This window comes from Protopterus annectens, chromosome 9.part0 (assembly GCF_019279795.1).
Source record: "Protopterus annectens isolate FY-2018-M chromosome 9.part0, PAN1.0, whole genome shotgun sequence".
Classification (NCBI taxonomy): Eukaryota; Metazoa; Chordata; order Ceratodontiformes; family Protopteridae; genus Protopterus; species Protopterus annectens.
The window spans coordinates 150,794,219-150,811,651 of NC_056743.1; the positions used below are offsets into that span (position 1 = coordinate 150,794,219).

Sequence of the window (17,433 nt, forward strand, 5' to 3'; positions counted from 1 at the left end):
AATGAGTTTGAAAGGGTCCACTTTGTAATTTTTAAATTCCACAATGCCGATGTTTTAAATATCGATGCTCAGAACTTTGAGATTGTGAAATCTCAAAATTAAAAAAAAAAAAAAGATCCTTAAAACAACAATACATCAACAAACACATTTTTGCAGGGAACAAGCCCCCCTGCACATTAAATATATCAACCCCGAGATCGCACTATAGTGAAGAGAATGGTAATGTTCCCGTTCCGCACTGTACGGTGATCTCCATTGACAGGTTTGGAGATTCCACAATCTTGAGGTTCTGAGCATCAGTATTTAGAATGTTGGTATTGTGGAATTTCGATATTACAAAGTGGACCCATTTAAAGATACAGGACAAAAAGTTCTAGATAACTTGAGTCATAAGAATTAGGAAGAATTGTGACAAAAAGGTCCTACTGTTTTAGTCACTCAAACTGGTATTTTTGTACATATAAGAACATAAAATTTAGAAAGAAATATTCTACAAAGAAATTAAATACATTTGGAAGAAAGCTTAAAATAAATCATTTGACAACCTATCTCAAACTGAATTTTTGAGATCACTATTTGGGAAAGCAAATTTAGAAGCAATAATTCTGCAAATGCTGTTTAAATGGTAGAAATATTTGAATGCTGAAGCACTTTGTACTGCATGGAAAAACAATAATGCACTTTATTTTATACACAAAATAGGCTGCAAGAAACAAAGCAACATACGTAGTGAGCCTCTGAATACTTCCACAGTATTAATCTTCATACTGGGAGAGTTGTGTTCCTCTGTTCTATCAATACGAAGCAGGGTCTATTTGATTACTAAATGGATTAATTTCCTCGAATCAGTAATAGCATCCCTGATTATTAGACTGCATATACATAAGTCTTGTGAGATTGTACCATTACAATTATGTTAACAAAAATCAGCAAAATTAAATCAACCACCAACTGGTTCACAGAAAAGTTCAGATGTTTTAATTAAACTTTTAGTCTAATTGGTCTGTAATATCACAATATCAATTCAATCATTTCTGGTCCAGTTATTTTGATCTTGTGAAATCTAGTTTGCCTGATGATGATGATGATGATGCTGTTTTTACAGTACAGCAAAAAGATGACAGTTAAACAGCAAACAAGGTCCTGCTGATGAAAGTCCCTTTCTTAGACATTTATCAGCCACTCTAATGAACCTCATCCAATGAAGACAAAGGTGCAGTGACTCAGAACTGCATGTCTCTGAATGGCTCCAATGTCCCATTGGTTGCTATACCTGACACAGAATCTCCTGATGATCCTGGGTAAATATACAAAGACAGTTCTTTAAAATATTAGTGATAAGAACTGTGAAGTATTTGAAGTTGTTTACTGATATGTAACCTTGCAAACATTATTTATTATGGTATTATAAATCAAGCCAATAAATTATAAATGTTACATGGTGTACTGAATAATCTCATTTCCACATCTCCTTTTACTTCTTAAACAGGAAAAAAAATCATGTGTGAGATATGCATACTACTGGTTTTCTTTCACTATTCTAAATATTTAAAACCATCATATATTTACTTATTTAACATTAGTTGACCGGGAAAGTCCGATTATGACAGAGTCTATTTTCAGCAGAGGCCCAGTGAGAAATGCTCCAGATGCATGTCTTTGGCATATAAATATATGGGTTTATAAAAAAAATACCCATTCTGTTAAAAGAGGAAAACAAATTAACTAGGCACTAGACAGCATTACTTCACAGATTTCAAGTAATAACATGTTAGTTTCCCTATAATTGCTACTGGATGTTTAAAAGTATTTTGTTGGAGAACAAAATGCAAATTAGTTTAAAGTCCCATTAAAAAGTTTGATCTATTGATGATACCATGATGGTAACGACCCTCATAAATAGAAAATAAGACAAAGTCAGCAGATGCAAGACTGTGTAATATAAACAGAGTAATTATTTTTCTGTATAGCCATTTTCTGTCATAAGATATCTCCATCTGTCTGAATTTTCTCTCTTCTGTATTTTGAGTTCAGTCTGCTGAGTATTTTAACCCCACTCTGTTAACAGCATTCATATTGCGTGTGAATGCATATTTTACTATTTTTTACATTTGTTTTGAATAAAACAGTTCTGCAGACATTTGGCACAACATGGCATTACCAAAACAGAAATTGAGAGTACAAAATATAAGAGAATAGAAAAAAAAAACAATAGCCAGGCATAGCACACCTCTTTTTGATGGCTCTGCTATGATTTGCTGAGTAATATCAAGTTGAGCCTACAGTAGCCAGATGAGACAAGCTTGTCTTATTCAAATATGCCAACTCCACCGTTGCACAACTGTGGAAAAAAATGGAAAAATCTTAAAATGTTGTACCCTTGTCAGTACACTAGCAAAAAATATGCTGAGAGTGATTTTCAGTGAGAAGCTGTGGCCAACATACAAGTATTGAACTGAACTTGATGAGGTATAGTTCCTTCCACAAGAAACTTGGTTAAGGATAGGGAAGCCTGTGTGGCATTATTTCACTATGCACCATATTTGCAAAATAGCTATATTTTAAAATATACTGCTGTACAATTACACAGTAATTACACACTTTTGGGAAAAAAACAGATTTTGTACTATTTAAAGAAAACAGAAGTTCTGATAAAAGTAGAATTGCTACATTTGATATAAAAGTCAAGACCTGCACAGCTTCTTCTAAAAGTCAAATTTCTTCATTAGGGAAACATAACTGCTGTTGACAAGTCAGAATTTGGTACTAACTTTTCACTACATCATAGTTTAAGAAACTTTAACAAAATATCAAAATATGTTCCATTTTACCCCCTGAAACTAAGAAGGCTTTCAAACTGCAGCACACAAAAAGATTTTAGCAAGATGTAAGACTGCAAGGCATCATTATCAGTGAAACAAAATTAGTAAATATTATGAACATGCTCTTTAAAAACAGATATTATACTGCACAAACTGATATTTTTGAACAGCTAAAGCAGATGCCAAACCAGTAAGCTGAGGGTACTACCAAAAATGGATTGCAGACTTTTCAATGCACACTCCTTAAAATATTCACAGAAAAGTAAATGGGATTTTCCCTGCCACTGTTTCTAAACAGTTTTTTTTACCTTTGACAAGAATAGAGAGGGTCCCTCTCCCACTACAGACTTAGGAGTGTCTTGCTCATTTTCCTGGAGATCATATCACAATAGCTCAGGCATAATAGCTGGAAGTGAAAGGGGCTCATTTTTGGTTGTTCTTTTCCCACTGTAACGAATCTTTAGTCCTCGTAGAATACTGTTTAATGTGCATCTGATATTGCAAACTCGTGGAAAAAGTGAGACAGCTATCTCATTGCCATTCAGTTTTCAGTCTTTCTATGAGATACAGTGACACTTCTGCGAGAAGAATAATGAAGGGGGGGTGGATAATGACCCCATATGGAGAGTGCAGAGGGCAAGAAAGCCCCTAAAAACTTTTTATTATGTTTTCCATTTGCTCATAATATGATCTTGAATTCATACTTTCCAAGAATATCTGCACTCAAGCTGTTATTTACAACTTAATACTACAGACTTCTGCAATCAGATATCTTGAGGGGCATAGCGACCTTTTAGAGTATATTTTTATATTTCATGTGTGTCTATATGTTTAAATACACACATAATGAATGCACAGCTTCAGCAGTGCTGACAGCTTGTATGTCACTTGACCACACACCCCAGACCTGGACCTCTTGGCAGGTACCATGGGTTATCCGAAGCAGAAGACAAAAGATGGTGATCTTACAGGTATACAACCCTGCAGAGGATATGTGATGGTGTACAGGCAGAAGCAAAATGTGAAGTATTTCACGAATTCTGTCTGACACAGTTCTATATTTGCTTGTTTCACTACAGTCATTCTCTGTAATTTAGTCCTGCCCTTAGCAAAGTATGTGGTCATAGTCAGATGCACTCAAAGGCCAAAGCAGTCAAATGCTAACAACCTTTTTTCCGGTAATGAGATGAGGTCTGGTGTTGTATGCTTCTTTCTTTTGCCATATGACTACTGAAAACTGAATGCACTGATAAAGTAGTAGTAGCTAACCTTTCAGCTAGGCATGGTAGGAGCACATGCCCTCTGATCCACTTGATGCAATTGCCTAGAGAAGACTTGACACTCCAGCAGCTGACATTACATTCCAGGGGTAACAACTCAAGAACAGACATTACCAGATCAAAACGAATACTGAATTTTCCTCAAAAAAATGGCAAGACCCCATTGAGCTATACAAACAAACAAACAAAAGTTGTTGAGTTATAGATGGCTGCTATCAGATTCTCCTCATTAGGTCTACTTATATCCAGAAAAAAAAAAAGAATCTGGCTTTATACAATCCACAAGGCTTAAGGATAAAGCTGTTCCTAATAATCATGCTTTTTTTTCAGTAGAACTGTCTCTTCTTAGCAGGATACAGAAAGAGAAGATCCTGTTTTGCTTTGCACAATACCAGTGCTACCTCTCCTCTTAGGTTGGATACTCTGCGTTACTAATCCTACATTCCTGTGAATAAAAAAAAAAAAACACTCGCTGACATCGTATGGACAATGGTTAATACATAAAAATACTCCCATCTCATTATACCACTGAATCCGTTTCTGTCACAGAAGCAGACAATTGTGAAACTTCCTTAGACTTAGAGAATATGTAAAAGTAAGCTTTGTACATCTGCGTAACATTCATTTCTAAAGGGCCTTGTTTTAAGCTAACTGCTCATCATCTTATAAACTGAAATGTGTTTGTGCTATAAAAGCTTACAGAGGTACCGAAGCAGTACACCGATAAAAAGTGACTGTAATTACGGCAAACAAAGAAGCACACCAAAAGTACTGTCTACCTTTGGTCCTCTACGATCGCAAACAATAAGGAAATACTAAAGCTCTTCAAATAACCTAAAAATATCATTCTTAGGCCTACAAAAGCAAAGATGTCACTTAACTCCATCATGTAGATGACTGCATACAGATTACTCTTACTGAACTAATCCTTTCTCTTAACCCTTGCACAGCTCATTTGAAACAGCCTGAACTTCATGCATTTATTACATTTACAATATCCCCACTGGCGTTATATGACAAATCTTCTAGCCAACAAAGCACAGGCAGTAACTCCCTGACCTGTAGCAAATCTTTCCATGAGGAAATCAGCTGACAACTTTGGCCAGAAATACTGGACATCAGTTATGTATTGCAGCCATATCTCAAGTGTGAAGACAGAACATTCATCCTTAAATGACTGTTTCAGCTACTTAAAATAGATAAATGGATTACTGAATGCAGACAGGTACTTCAGCTTTATTCTTTTACAGAATGTCTGTCTGCTTTTTCAAAGGTGTTTATATTCTGCAACATAGTCAAGAAAAAGCGTTTGCCACCAACAGAGGATACATAATGACATGAAATGTAGCTGAAAATACCTCTACTCCTGAGCTGAATGTTAAAGATAATCTTACCGGAACTATGAAGAGTTCATATTTCAGTACAAAACACATCTTAGTTCTTTATTGTTTGTACAATGTGATATAAAAATCAGTTACCAGTGCCTGAAGCCTTCCTTCTGACTTAAAGAATGAATTTACTCTTAGCAGCAGGACCTTTTGCTGCTGTTAGGCCTAATACTGCAGTCAGACACTCAAATTATTCTGCTCCCATTTTTGCAATGGCCTGCAGCTAAAATGTAGGGAGGTAATAAATTCAGCAGGTCAGCTTTCGAGTTCAGTCAACAAAGGTTGTACTCCATAGTAAAATCACAAAGTAAACAGTTTTCTTTTGCACCATGGTGTAAACATATTCAAGTCACCTGTTACTGTAGTTTAGTAACTAAAAGCAGCTATAGCTTTGTGGATGTTCAACAACACTTCGCCTGTCTTCAGAGCAGCAAACTACATTGCCAGTTCTTGACTAAAACAAAACAAAGAACCTGAAGGATCCTTTGCAGTTTTGGCAGCAGGCTACCAATATGTGTGGAACACATTGGTGAAAATAGTTATCCGGAGGTTTTTCAACAGCAGAACTCAAACGCTATCCTTGGTTATCGCCTAGGTGTTCTTTTCACCTGTGCATCCCACATTCCCCGTTTGGAATGGTAGTAGTGATAAAAATTCCTGAGACGTAATCGTTCTACCTCAAGGCCATTCTGAAGAACTCTGAAAAGAGAACAGAAATAAGGACATCAATTATTTCCAAAATGTTGAATTTGGTGTAGAACTAGGAGAAATACCCAGCTAATTTGAAATACTGAACTCTGTTCTCCCGACTAACAGAATCACAACACATTTACTCTTAAAATTCAAACTGTAAATATCAGCAATACTGCTGTTTATGACAGAAATAAGTGACCATATTTTTGGTATCACAGCCCCATAGTATGACCACAAATACTTCTGGTAACAGAGTATCAGGATGGTTTCATTATTTACTTATTTATTTATTTATTTATTTCCAGTTTGATGACCGGGGAACTCCAGTGGGCCAAGGAGAGACCATTTTTAGTGCAGGTCTGGGGAAAAAAGCTCCAAAAGCAGTTAACAGAATATAACATAAGTATGGTATGGAATATACAGTACACAAAAGCATACATATACAATTTAAAATACAAATACAAAATCAGGGAGTATATGTTTAAAAACACAAAAGTTAAAATACAGATAAAGTCAAAAGTAATACAGAGGATATAATTAAAAGTACAAGTCATAAAGTGTTTGTACAACTTTAGTGTTTGTTCTAACAATAATGTTAGTGATCAGAGGTGATAGTAGATGAGATTGAAGGGAGGTTTGAAAGAGAAGACAGTGTAAATTAGGTGGGAAGGGAACAGGAACAGTCCCAATTTGAGGTAAGGTAAGAATGGAGGAGAGATTTGAAACTAGAGTGGTTGTGAGTACAGTGGAGGCAGGGGGGGGGGTGAATAGAGAGAAATAGAAAGGAAAAAGAAAGAAAACATTTAGGAAATAAGATTAAATATGATTAATTCCTCTGAGAAGCTGTTGGTGTCTCTATCATAGCCCCAGATATATGTTCTGCACAAAGAAGGGTTCAAATATGTCACCAAGCGCACTGCGATGAAACCTACCTAACTCCTTTTTTTTTTTTTGAAAGGAAACATCTTGCCCCCTTCTTTTGCTCTGGGGATACTACTCAATGCATCTCTAGTGCAGCTACAATGACTATCAAGATCACATGCATAACCTATATAAAAGAATGTAAACAAACAAAAAAATGAGTAATTCTTTATAATTTGGACAACACTGACCATGGCCATCTTTTGCTACAGATCAACAACAACTGGAAATTTAATGTTATATAATGTAGATTCACAATAATTTAAGATTTATAATCAGAAAAGATTAATGAAGTACTTAAGAACAGCATGGGTATGCATTTATTAGGATCTCATAGAAAACACCAGTTAATGCAAGATATTCAGGATATGTGACATTCAGAAAGCTCTCGATTTATTTTGCTTAACTTATTACCACTACAAATGGAATAAAAAGTTCACATACTCTTATTTGGTTTCTTACAAAATGACTGGGTCAAATCTATAAAAACAGATAGCCAGACTTGCTCACGCAAACTGTTTTCTCAGAAATGGGACATAAAAATGTCATAAACCAGAAACAAATATGTGCTTGTTTTCAGATCGCTGATGAGTACAGCAAAGCAGCTACTACTAAACTGACCAATGTCCTTCAGTCCTCTCCCTGTATTTGTTGAATGAGAGATGCCATGACTTTATAAAGTCTCTCATACCAGTCTGGGAAAGTACATTTGTGTTTGTAAACTTACCATAACAGTAGATGTCTGAATGTGATGATGCAGTAGCATTAGCTATATGAGTTATATCCTGCCAAGTATATTATAACATCCAGCCAACTTCCAAAGTTTCAGGCAGCTCAAACTCAGCTAACTAAAAGACAAGATTGGAAGCCAAAACCTTCAGTGTCTTCCTTCCAACAGACAGAGGGAGACTGATTGCTGAAAGGAAAATGCTAGGAAGAAACTACCTACCTAACTAACTAACTAATTAACTAACTAACTAACCAACCACACCCTGACATAAACAGCACACCAAAAATCAAGTACGATGGATGAAGGGGGCAGTTACAGCACCAATAATCATTCGAACATCTACTTTATGGTAAGTTTACCTACACACACACACACACACACACACACACACACACACACACACACACACACACACACACACACACACACACACACACACACACACGCACACACACACACATATATATATATATATATATATATATATTTATATATATATATATATATATATATATATATATATATATATATATATATCACTATATATAACTATGCTTATCATATTGATCACCGCTGTAGTAGCCTTAGTTATATAGGTAGATTAAACTAGCATGCTACATTTAGGAGGTAGAAGAAGAAGAGTCCAAGAGCACTTGGAGAATGGTCCTTGCACAGCCTCATCTACACCTAGAGAAAGAATCAGGGTTACAGTGCTTTGTAAAAGTATGTACAGAGGATCAAGTTGCAGCTTCTAGAATCCAACCCTTTCCAGATATCCATAGGTGAAGCCAAGGATCTGGTAGAGTGTACCTTGACTCTGCCTAGAATAGTTTTGTTGTGATGAGTATAACAAAAGGTAATAGCCTTAGACAACCATTTGGAAATAGTCTGTTTGGACACACGCTGTCCCTTCTTCTTAACTTTACAAAAAATGAATGACTGAACTGAATAATTTAGTTCTGCCTAGATAGTGCCCGAGTCATCTTAGGACATCTGAGGCATGATGCATCCTTACACACTCAAGTTTGGATTCAGGAAAGAAAATGGGGAGATGGATAATTACCACTTTAGTTATAAAAGAAGGACCATTTCTCAAAGATACCCTATCCCTTTGGAGACAGGATAGTGCTGATTCACAATAAGAGCTTGCAATGTAGACATTCTTTTTGCAGAGGTTCAAAGCAATCAGTAAAACTGTTTTCCACATTAAGAACCTCAAGTCATCCAAGTTAGCTGGTTCAAATGAAGCAAGTGTTAGCTTCTCTAACAAAAAATGAAGATCCGAAGGAGGACAGACCAGTTTTTTTGGAGTCTTCTTATGAAAAATCCCTTTCAAAAACATGCTGAGATGAGAATGCATTGAAAGACGATGACTCATGAGCAGGCATGCAGAAATGGTTGTTAAATGAACTTTGACAAAGGAGTAAGAAAGGCCGCTGGATAGTAACTCACACAAATACTGTAAAACCAGAGAACAATTAGTCCTGAATTGGTGCTGGTTATGTTGCTAGCACCAACTAGAAAACATTTTCCATTTGCTAATATATGACTATCTAGTAGCAGGCTTTCTTAACTCCTTCACAACTTCCATACCCTCAGTAAGCAGGTGCCTAAAAGGAATTAAGAGGCTGTTATCTAGGCAGTCAACTGAAGTTGATTGGTGTCAGGGTGTATCAAACACCCCTGTTCTTGTGTGAGTAGATCCAGTCTGTGAGGAAGCTTCTGGTAATTGTCCCTGGCCATTTCCAGAGGAAGGGAGAACCATGGTTGCTTGAGTCAGAAGGGAGTCACCACAATGACTAAGGGTGATTCCTTTTGAATCTTCTGAAGTACCATGGATATTAATGGAAAGGGTGGAAAAGCATACAGGAACATTCATGTCCAAGGAAAGAAAAGGCATGTGTTTTCCAGGCCTTCCTGCATGGAGCCCTAAATCAGAATAATGATTGTTCATAGACGATGCAAAGAGATGTATTCAAGGAACTCCCCACAGATGGATCAAATCTTGAAAGGCCTCCTGATTTACTTTCCATTTACAATGGTCTTCACTTGTCTTACTCAGCTTATCTGGTCACATATGATTGCTTGAATGTAGGATACCTATACAGTGAGATTGTGCTGTGAAGCTATATGACAAACTAACATGGATAGTCTGCAGAGGTTATATGGCCTGGTTCCCCCTTACTTGTTGATGTACCACATGACTATGGGATTGACTGTAACAACTTGAAGAGGTCCCAAGAACCAAACATGATTCATGTGATTCATTTATGTGCTTGTGTCTGTCCTTGGTGTCCCAAACACCTTGCACTTTTAGCCCTCTTGAAGCTGCTCCCCCAAGCAAAGTCTGAGGCATTTGTAGTAACTGTCTATTTTTTAACACAGAGGTAAAAGGGGAGACCTGGATTTAAGGATATTTGTTGTCTCCACGAAGTGATTCCTCTTCTGACAACTCCAGTACTGTGATCTGTAAAGACAAGGTATGTTGTTGCTTGGCTCAAGGAGATTTCAGATACCGGTGTATCTTTCTCATGTAGATTCCTGCCTGGGTTTTATGAGAATCATAGAGACCATGACACTGAGAATCCTGAGGTATTAACTCACAGTGACTAAAGTCTGAGTAGAAAATCTTAGAAATAGACCTAGCTACAGATCTATATTTTGCTGTGGAAGAAAAGCTCTTTGAACTGCGGTGACTAATTGACATATCCCAGAAACACAGTCCCGTGAGGAGATAGAATAGGTAACTGATTGTTCTTTTGGAATCCTAGCTTGTGAAAGAGATCTCTCACCAAAATGAAAGATTCCTGACATTTTGAAAAGGACTCTGCAAAGATAAGCAAGCCATCTAAATATGGAAAAACATGGATACTCTGTAGTCTGCAATGGGCTATAACTGGAGCTAGATGCTCTGTGAACATTTTTGGTTCAGTGGATAGTCCAAAGGGTAAGGCAGATAACTGATAATGTGATACACATACACAAAACCTTACGTAATGCCTGGAGTCTATATGTATAGCAATGTGATGATAAGTATCTTTTAAATCTAGTGTTACCAGGACATTTAAATAAAGAAGAAGAGGTAACAGGTGATGAAGTGACCCAATTTTGAATTTGTGCACTACCACAAACAGGTTTAGGAAAGTAAGATCCAGAATTGACCTCCAAGCATTTTCTTTATTTGGCACTAAAAACATCTTTAAATAAAACCTCTTTTCTACCCGGGAAGGGGGAACTGGTTCTATCACTCCATGAGAAAGAATATGATGAAATAACAGAAGGAAACAAACGAGCCGGCTCTGGAGGTTGAGGAATTATCACCTGGAAAGGAGGAATTTTTTCCCATTGCCATATGTAACTTTAATGAATGGTCTTCATAACGTGTTTGTCTGAAACTATCTGTTGCCAAAGAATAAAGTGGAAATTCAGACTTTCTGGGTGTACAAAGTCTCTTAAATAGTCATTCTGACTTATTGGACTGTCCTTTGTTTTGGGTATTTCCATAATTATTCTTGGAAAACCCTTGCCACTTCTTCTTAAATGTCTGCTTACCTTCATTTTGTTGAGACTGTTTATTTTGTTTTTTACAGAAATGGGATGAAGAGTTAGAAAATCCCTTGGAAAAATTGGAAAAGGGGGGCTGAAAAATCTTAGAGATTCTCTGTATCACCTTACCTGTTTTATCACACTTCTTCATCACCTCTGCTGCAAAGAAACCAAAAATTAAATCTCCATCCAAAGAAACTTTAAAAGCTCCATTTTAACATCATCTGGGAGGTTCTGAGAATGTAGCCATGCAAACCTTCTCAAAACAGTAACAGTGGCCACAGCCCTTGAAGCATACATCTCAACTGTTCATATTATTACCTAATATTTTTGGTCTGTTCCACATACAATTTTTGGGTTTCCTGGCAAATCAGGGGGATTGCAGTTATTAAATAATGAAATACATTAGAGTTTTAGACTTCATATCCTTCAAAAAAATGAATGCTAACACAAAACATGCTATTTTACCAACCTCCTAAGTTTATAAGCACAACTTTTAACAACTATCCCTATTTTGGGCCTTTGTCCCCTCATTATTTCTGGCTTTTTGCAGATTTCTTGCACTAAAAGGTTGAGAGGTATGCCTTGAAGAAGTATCATCATGTCATGCACACAGTGTATATGAAGAGTAGTAACTTGAACAGTAGATAAAATGAAATTATTTAAAGCAGATTTTTCCTCTCAAGAAGAATAGTACAGTTGTGTACACTTACCATAAATGTAGATGTTCGAGTGTATTCACTGTTGCAGTCATCACATTTGGATTATCTGCCTGCAGGTAGTGCTCAGCCAGCCTGAATACCAGACTCTTGGGATTTCTGCATCGGATGTTGTTGCTTCTTCCATTATGTCAGGGGTATAAAACATGCATCCGACGTCATTACATGTTTTTCTTGCCCCAGATGTCAGGTGCCCCCAAAATATGAAGCAATTATATGGTGTGGAACACCCTCAGTAAAAAGCAAATACACATAGTATAAGATATGCCAAACCAAAAAGAACAGTTGCAAGCAAAAACAATCAGGGGGCTGGAGGGAGGGTAACCAGGACTGTAACAGTGAATACACTTGAACATCTACATTTATGATAAGTGTACACAACTGTACTATGTTCTTTGTGTTTCACTGCTGCAGTCATATCACATTTGGGTTGATTCCCAAAGCTAAGGAAGGGTGGAGGTAGATTAAGAAGCATTAGGTCTGGCAATCAGGACCTGTAAGACTGTTGTGGCAAATCCAGCTCTGGATTGAGAAAAGATAGGTAAGTGGTAATGCTTGGTGAAAGTGTGTACCGAGCTCCAGGTTGCAGCTTCCAGGATGTCCCTGGTAGGGACTCTTCTGAGAAATACAGTTGAGGTAGATGTAGCCCTAGTGGAATGTGTTCTTATCCTCTGTGGGATAGGTTTTCCATGGTGGTTGTAGCAGAAATGGATGCAGCGTGCTATCCATTTAGGGGTCTATATTATGTTATCAGATGCTGGTAATGTAGAACACCACAACACTGACACTTAATGCGTGAACTACAGTAACGGTGCACATGCGAAACACGAAATGTCGAAGTATGATGGTTGGCCCGTCTGCGGTATAGCTCCGTAAGGTAAGTGTGCGATAGTTATGGACCTTAGGGTTAGGGTGCGGGTTAAGATAAGTGCATAGATAGTAATGTATGTAAGGTTTAGTGTAGTGTTAGAAGTAGGGTTTGGTTTGTGTATGTATGTGTTTTATTTATTATGTTTGGGTATGTAGAGCGCAGTGGTGTTGGCCGACTATGGCAGTTCAAGATTTGAAAATTCACGGTTTAGGGGGTTTGACGTGTTTGCGGTTCAGCCTTGTCGGTGTTGTGGTGTTCAACATTACCAGCATTCGATAACGTAATATAGACCTCCATTTAGATAAGGTTTGCTTTGAAATGGCCTTCCCATTCTAGGGAAGACTAGACTAGCAGCTGGTCAGATTTTCTGAGAGGCTTAGTCCTGTCCAAATAGAATCTAAGCTGTATGTGCACATCTAGAGAATGCAGTGTCCTTTCCCCTTTATTTTGAGGATTAGGGAAAAAAGTAGGCAAATGAATGGACTGGTTTAAAGCCACACTAGATACCACCTTGGGCATAAAGGGTCTATATTAGAACATTGAAGTTTCAGAACTTCAAATGTTCTAATATTGACCCCTATTCAGCGAAAGCTGAAAACATCGAACATACAGAACAGCAATTTTTTTCCTAGGGAAAAAGTTTGCTGTTCCAAAACACATACACACAACACAAGCACACCAAACAAACAGCAATCCACACACACACACACACACACACACACACACACACACACACACACACACACACACCACACACACACACACACACACACACACACACACACACACACACACACACACACACACACACACACACACACACACACACACACACACACCCCTAAAATCTTCCACCTAACCCTGCACTAAACTATACATACACCACTAACTATCCACTTACCTTAACCCAAACCCTAACCCTAAGGTCCGTCACTATCGCACACTCACCTCACCCACGCCCTAACCCTAACTCACCTACCCTGCCCTAACCCTCACATCCACACAATCATACACTTATCTGACCTGCGCCCTAACCCGCCCTAACCCTCACGTCCACACAATCGCACACATACCTAACATGCACCCTAACCCTAACTAACCTAACCCACACTCAATCGCACACTTACCTGAACCCAACCCGTAACTTTCCACCACAGCACTGAAAATACCGAAGCAACAGAAAAGGACAAACAAATTCTTTCCCTAGGAAAAAATTTGGTTTTCTGTAGCTTCGATATTTTCAGCTTTCGCTGGATAGGGGTCGATATTAGAACATTCCAAGTTTTGAAACTTCGATGTTATAATATAGACCAGGGCATAAACGATGGGTTAGTCCTGAGGGAAACCCTGTCCGCATGGAAGATAATAAAGGGTTCCACTGCCATAAGGGCCTGCAGTTCAGACACTCTTCTTGCTGAGGTGATGGCTAGAAGTTAAGCTGTTTTCCAAGAGAAGAATTTCAACTCTGCTGTAGCAGCTGGTTCAAATGGGGGGAAGTGTAAGTTTTTCCAATACAAAGTTAAGGTCCCAGGCTGGAGTGGGAGCTCTCCTGGGGGGTCTTAAATTTTTGGCCCCTCTAAGGAACTGTTTTACCAGAGGATAAGAGAAGAGGGGTGGCTCAGTATTATAATGAGCTGAGATGGCAGAGGCATGAATCTTAATTGAAGAGAAGGATAGGCCCTTGTGGAGCATTTCTGTTAAGTAATCTAGTATATGAGGTAAGCTGGGCACAGTTGTGGCCATCTCATGAGACTGGCTACAGGAACAGTATATTTTCCACTTTTCTGAATAGGATTTTCTAGTACCAGGCCTCCTTGCCTCAAAATTGACATCCAGCACCTGCTTACTGAGGGTTGCTAGAGGTGAGTTCAGGGGATTAGCCAGGCTACAAGGTTCAGGGTCTGAAGCTGAGGGTGCAGAATTTGGCCCCCCTGCTAGGACAACAGGGAAGGGGTCTGAGGCAGGTGCCATGGTTGTAGCACTGTCAGACTGCACAAAAGAGGATACCAGTGCTGGCATGGCCAGTCTGGTGTAATCATGATTGTCCTTGGCTTGTCTTGTTTGATCTTTAGTAGAACCTTTGAGAGGAGAGGCAGAGGGGGAAATGCATAGACTGAGAGGCTTTCCCAGGAAAAGGACAGGGCAGCCACCTTCCAAGCTTGGCTGTGGGGAGTTCTGGTGCAGTATTTGTTCAATTGATAGTTCTGAGGGGAAGCAAACAGGTCCACCTCTGGTGTCCCCCATCTGTTCCCCAAAAGTTTGAATATTTTGGGTTCCAGTGTCCATTCGTGTGGGTCCATGAGATTTCTGCTTAAGTTGTATGCCAGTGAATTTAGTTTGCCTGGCAGGAATTGAGCTTGTAGGTGCACTTGGTTGCTCAAGGCTGTGTTCCACAGAGCCATGGCTAGTCTGCAGAGTGGATAGGAATGTGTTCCCCCCTGCTTGTTTATGTACCACATAACTGTGGTGTTGTCTGTCTTTACCAATAGTTGTCCTGGAAGAATAAGGTCTTTGAAGGCTGTCAGAGCATTCTGTACAGCTAACATTTCTTTTTGATTGACATGCAGGTGCATCTGCTTTGGGTTCCATTTGCCCTGAATGCACTGCCCTGCCATGTGAGCCCCTCATGCATAGTCTGATGCGTCTGTTGTTAGGGTTTGGGCAGCAGGGGTAGATTGAAAGAGAGTCCCTTGTTGTGGTTGAAGGCCTCTGCCTTTAGACACGGAATGATAGGAATTATTGTTTCCAGGTCCTGAGAATGTTGTCACTATAGACATTTTAGATACCATTGAAGTTTCCTCATATGCAGTCTTGAATATGGAATTAACAATGCAAGAGGCCATGAACCCCAGAGCTTGCAGTATTTTCCTTGCAGATAGCTGGGTTTTGGTGGCCAGTAGGTTGAAGTAAATTGTCAAATAAATTTGTTTCTCTGGAGTAAGGAATGCCATCTGGGAAGTTGTGTTCAAGCTTGCTCCCAGGAATACAATCTGTTGGCAGGGTACTAGGTGTGATTTCTTTTCGTTGATGGTGTACCCCAGTGAAGTTAGAAGTCTCTTTACAAATGCCAGGTGCTGTAGTAGCAAGTCCTGACTTTCCACTTGAATCAGGCAATCGTCCAAGTATGGGTAAATCTGAATTCTTCTCTGCCTGCAAAAAGCAATGGCTGGAGCTAGGCACTTTGTGAATACCCTGGGCACAGTAGATAAGCTAAAGGGAAGAGCAGAGAACTGATAGTGCATAGAACCTGCCCTGAAGCGAAGGTATTTCCTGCAAGATTCCCTTACGCGGATGTGCAGGTAAGCTTCTTTTAAGTCTAGGGTTGCCAGCCAGGCATCCTTGGCTAGCATAGGAAGCAGCTGATGGAAAGTTAGCATTATGAATTTTGGAACCACCACAAAGGTGTTGAAAATAGATAAATCCAGGATAGGATGCCAGGAGTTTTCTTTTCTGGGAACCAGGAACAGTCTTGAACAAAAGTCTTGTCCCCTTTGTTCTGCTGGGACAGGTTGAATAGCTTTGATGCTGAGGAGAGAAAGTACTTGCTTTTGGGCCTCTGCCCACTGGTTTTGGGGGGGGGGGTCTGGCCATCCACTTATGGTTGGGAGTGAGTGGAAGTGGAATCTGTATCCTAGGGAAACAATGTTTAAAACCCATTTGTCTTGGGTAATGTATTCCCAGTTTTTTGCATGCAGGGTGAGTTTTCCTCCTAAAGGTGCAAGTACTTGAGCAAGGCTTGGGGGAGTTAAGGATAAGTCATTGTGCAAGTTTACCATAGGGGGTGGCTTACTACTCCTTGTTTTGGATGTGGGAGCACCCCACTGCTTAGATCTGTGCATAACCTGAGACTGAAGTCTTGGGAGTCTGCTGCCCCTGGGTTTGGACTGAGAAGGCCTGGAAGGGACAGGAGAGGACCAGTTCTTTGAAGGCCAATGCCTACTGAATCTAGGTGGCTGTACTTGTAAGACATCTTTAACAGTTTGCATAGATTTAGCTTTCTCCTCCATCCTTTTGAGAACTTCTTCTGCTTTATTGCCAAATAAGTGCTCTTGGTTTAAGACTGCATCCAGTATTTTATTTTTTATTTATTTATTTGCAGTTGGTTAACCAGGATAGTCCATTGGGCCAATGAGAACCCGTTTTCAATGGAGTCCTGGGGAGAAAAGCTCCATGACAAAACAAAGATTACAGCAGTTTACAAATTAAATTTTTGTTTACAAGACACAACAAAGTTGCAGCAGTTGCAATTACATTTCTAGATTACATTTAGTAGAAGACAAAACACTGCATTAGTAAATATACAGTTTCTTGAAATGGAGTAGTACAATTTGAGAATTTAAGAAGTTATTTAAATTGACTTAGTATTTGCTAGACTAAATAATTTTGCTTTGACATGATCTGGCAAGTTTTGTTCCTTAAGCCAAGCATGCCTTCTGAGAACAGACCCAGTGACAGCAGCCCTA

The 17,433-nt window shown here is 38.9% G+C and overlaps 1 protein-coding gene across 1 annotated transcript in view; it reads right to left on the bottom strand.

Moving 5' to 3' along the window:
• Positions 1-1,352: 1,352 nt before the first annotated feature.
• The window catches only part of B4GALNT4 (beta-1,4-N-acetyl-galactosaminyltransferase 4), a 1,859,522-nt gene continuing 1,843,441 nt past the window's right edge, over positions 1,353-17,433 (bottom strand). Inside the window, exon 19 of the mRNA XM_044082670.1 lies at positions 1,353-6,189. Within this exon, the coding sequence (XP_043938605.1) occupies positions 6,075-6,189 (115 nt within the window). The 3' untranslated portion in view covers positions 1,353-6,074. The remainder of the gene's footprint in view (positions 6,190-17,433) is intronic.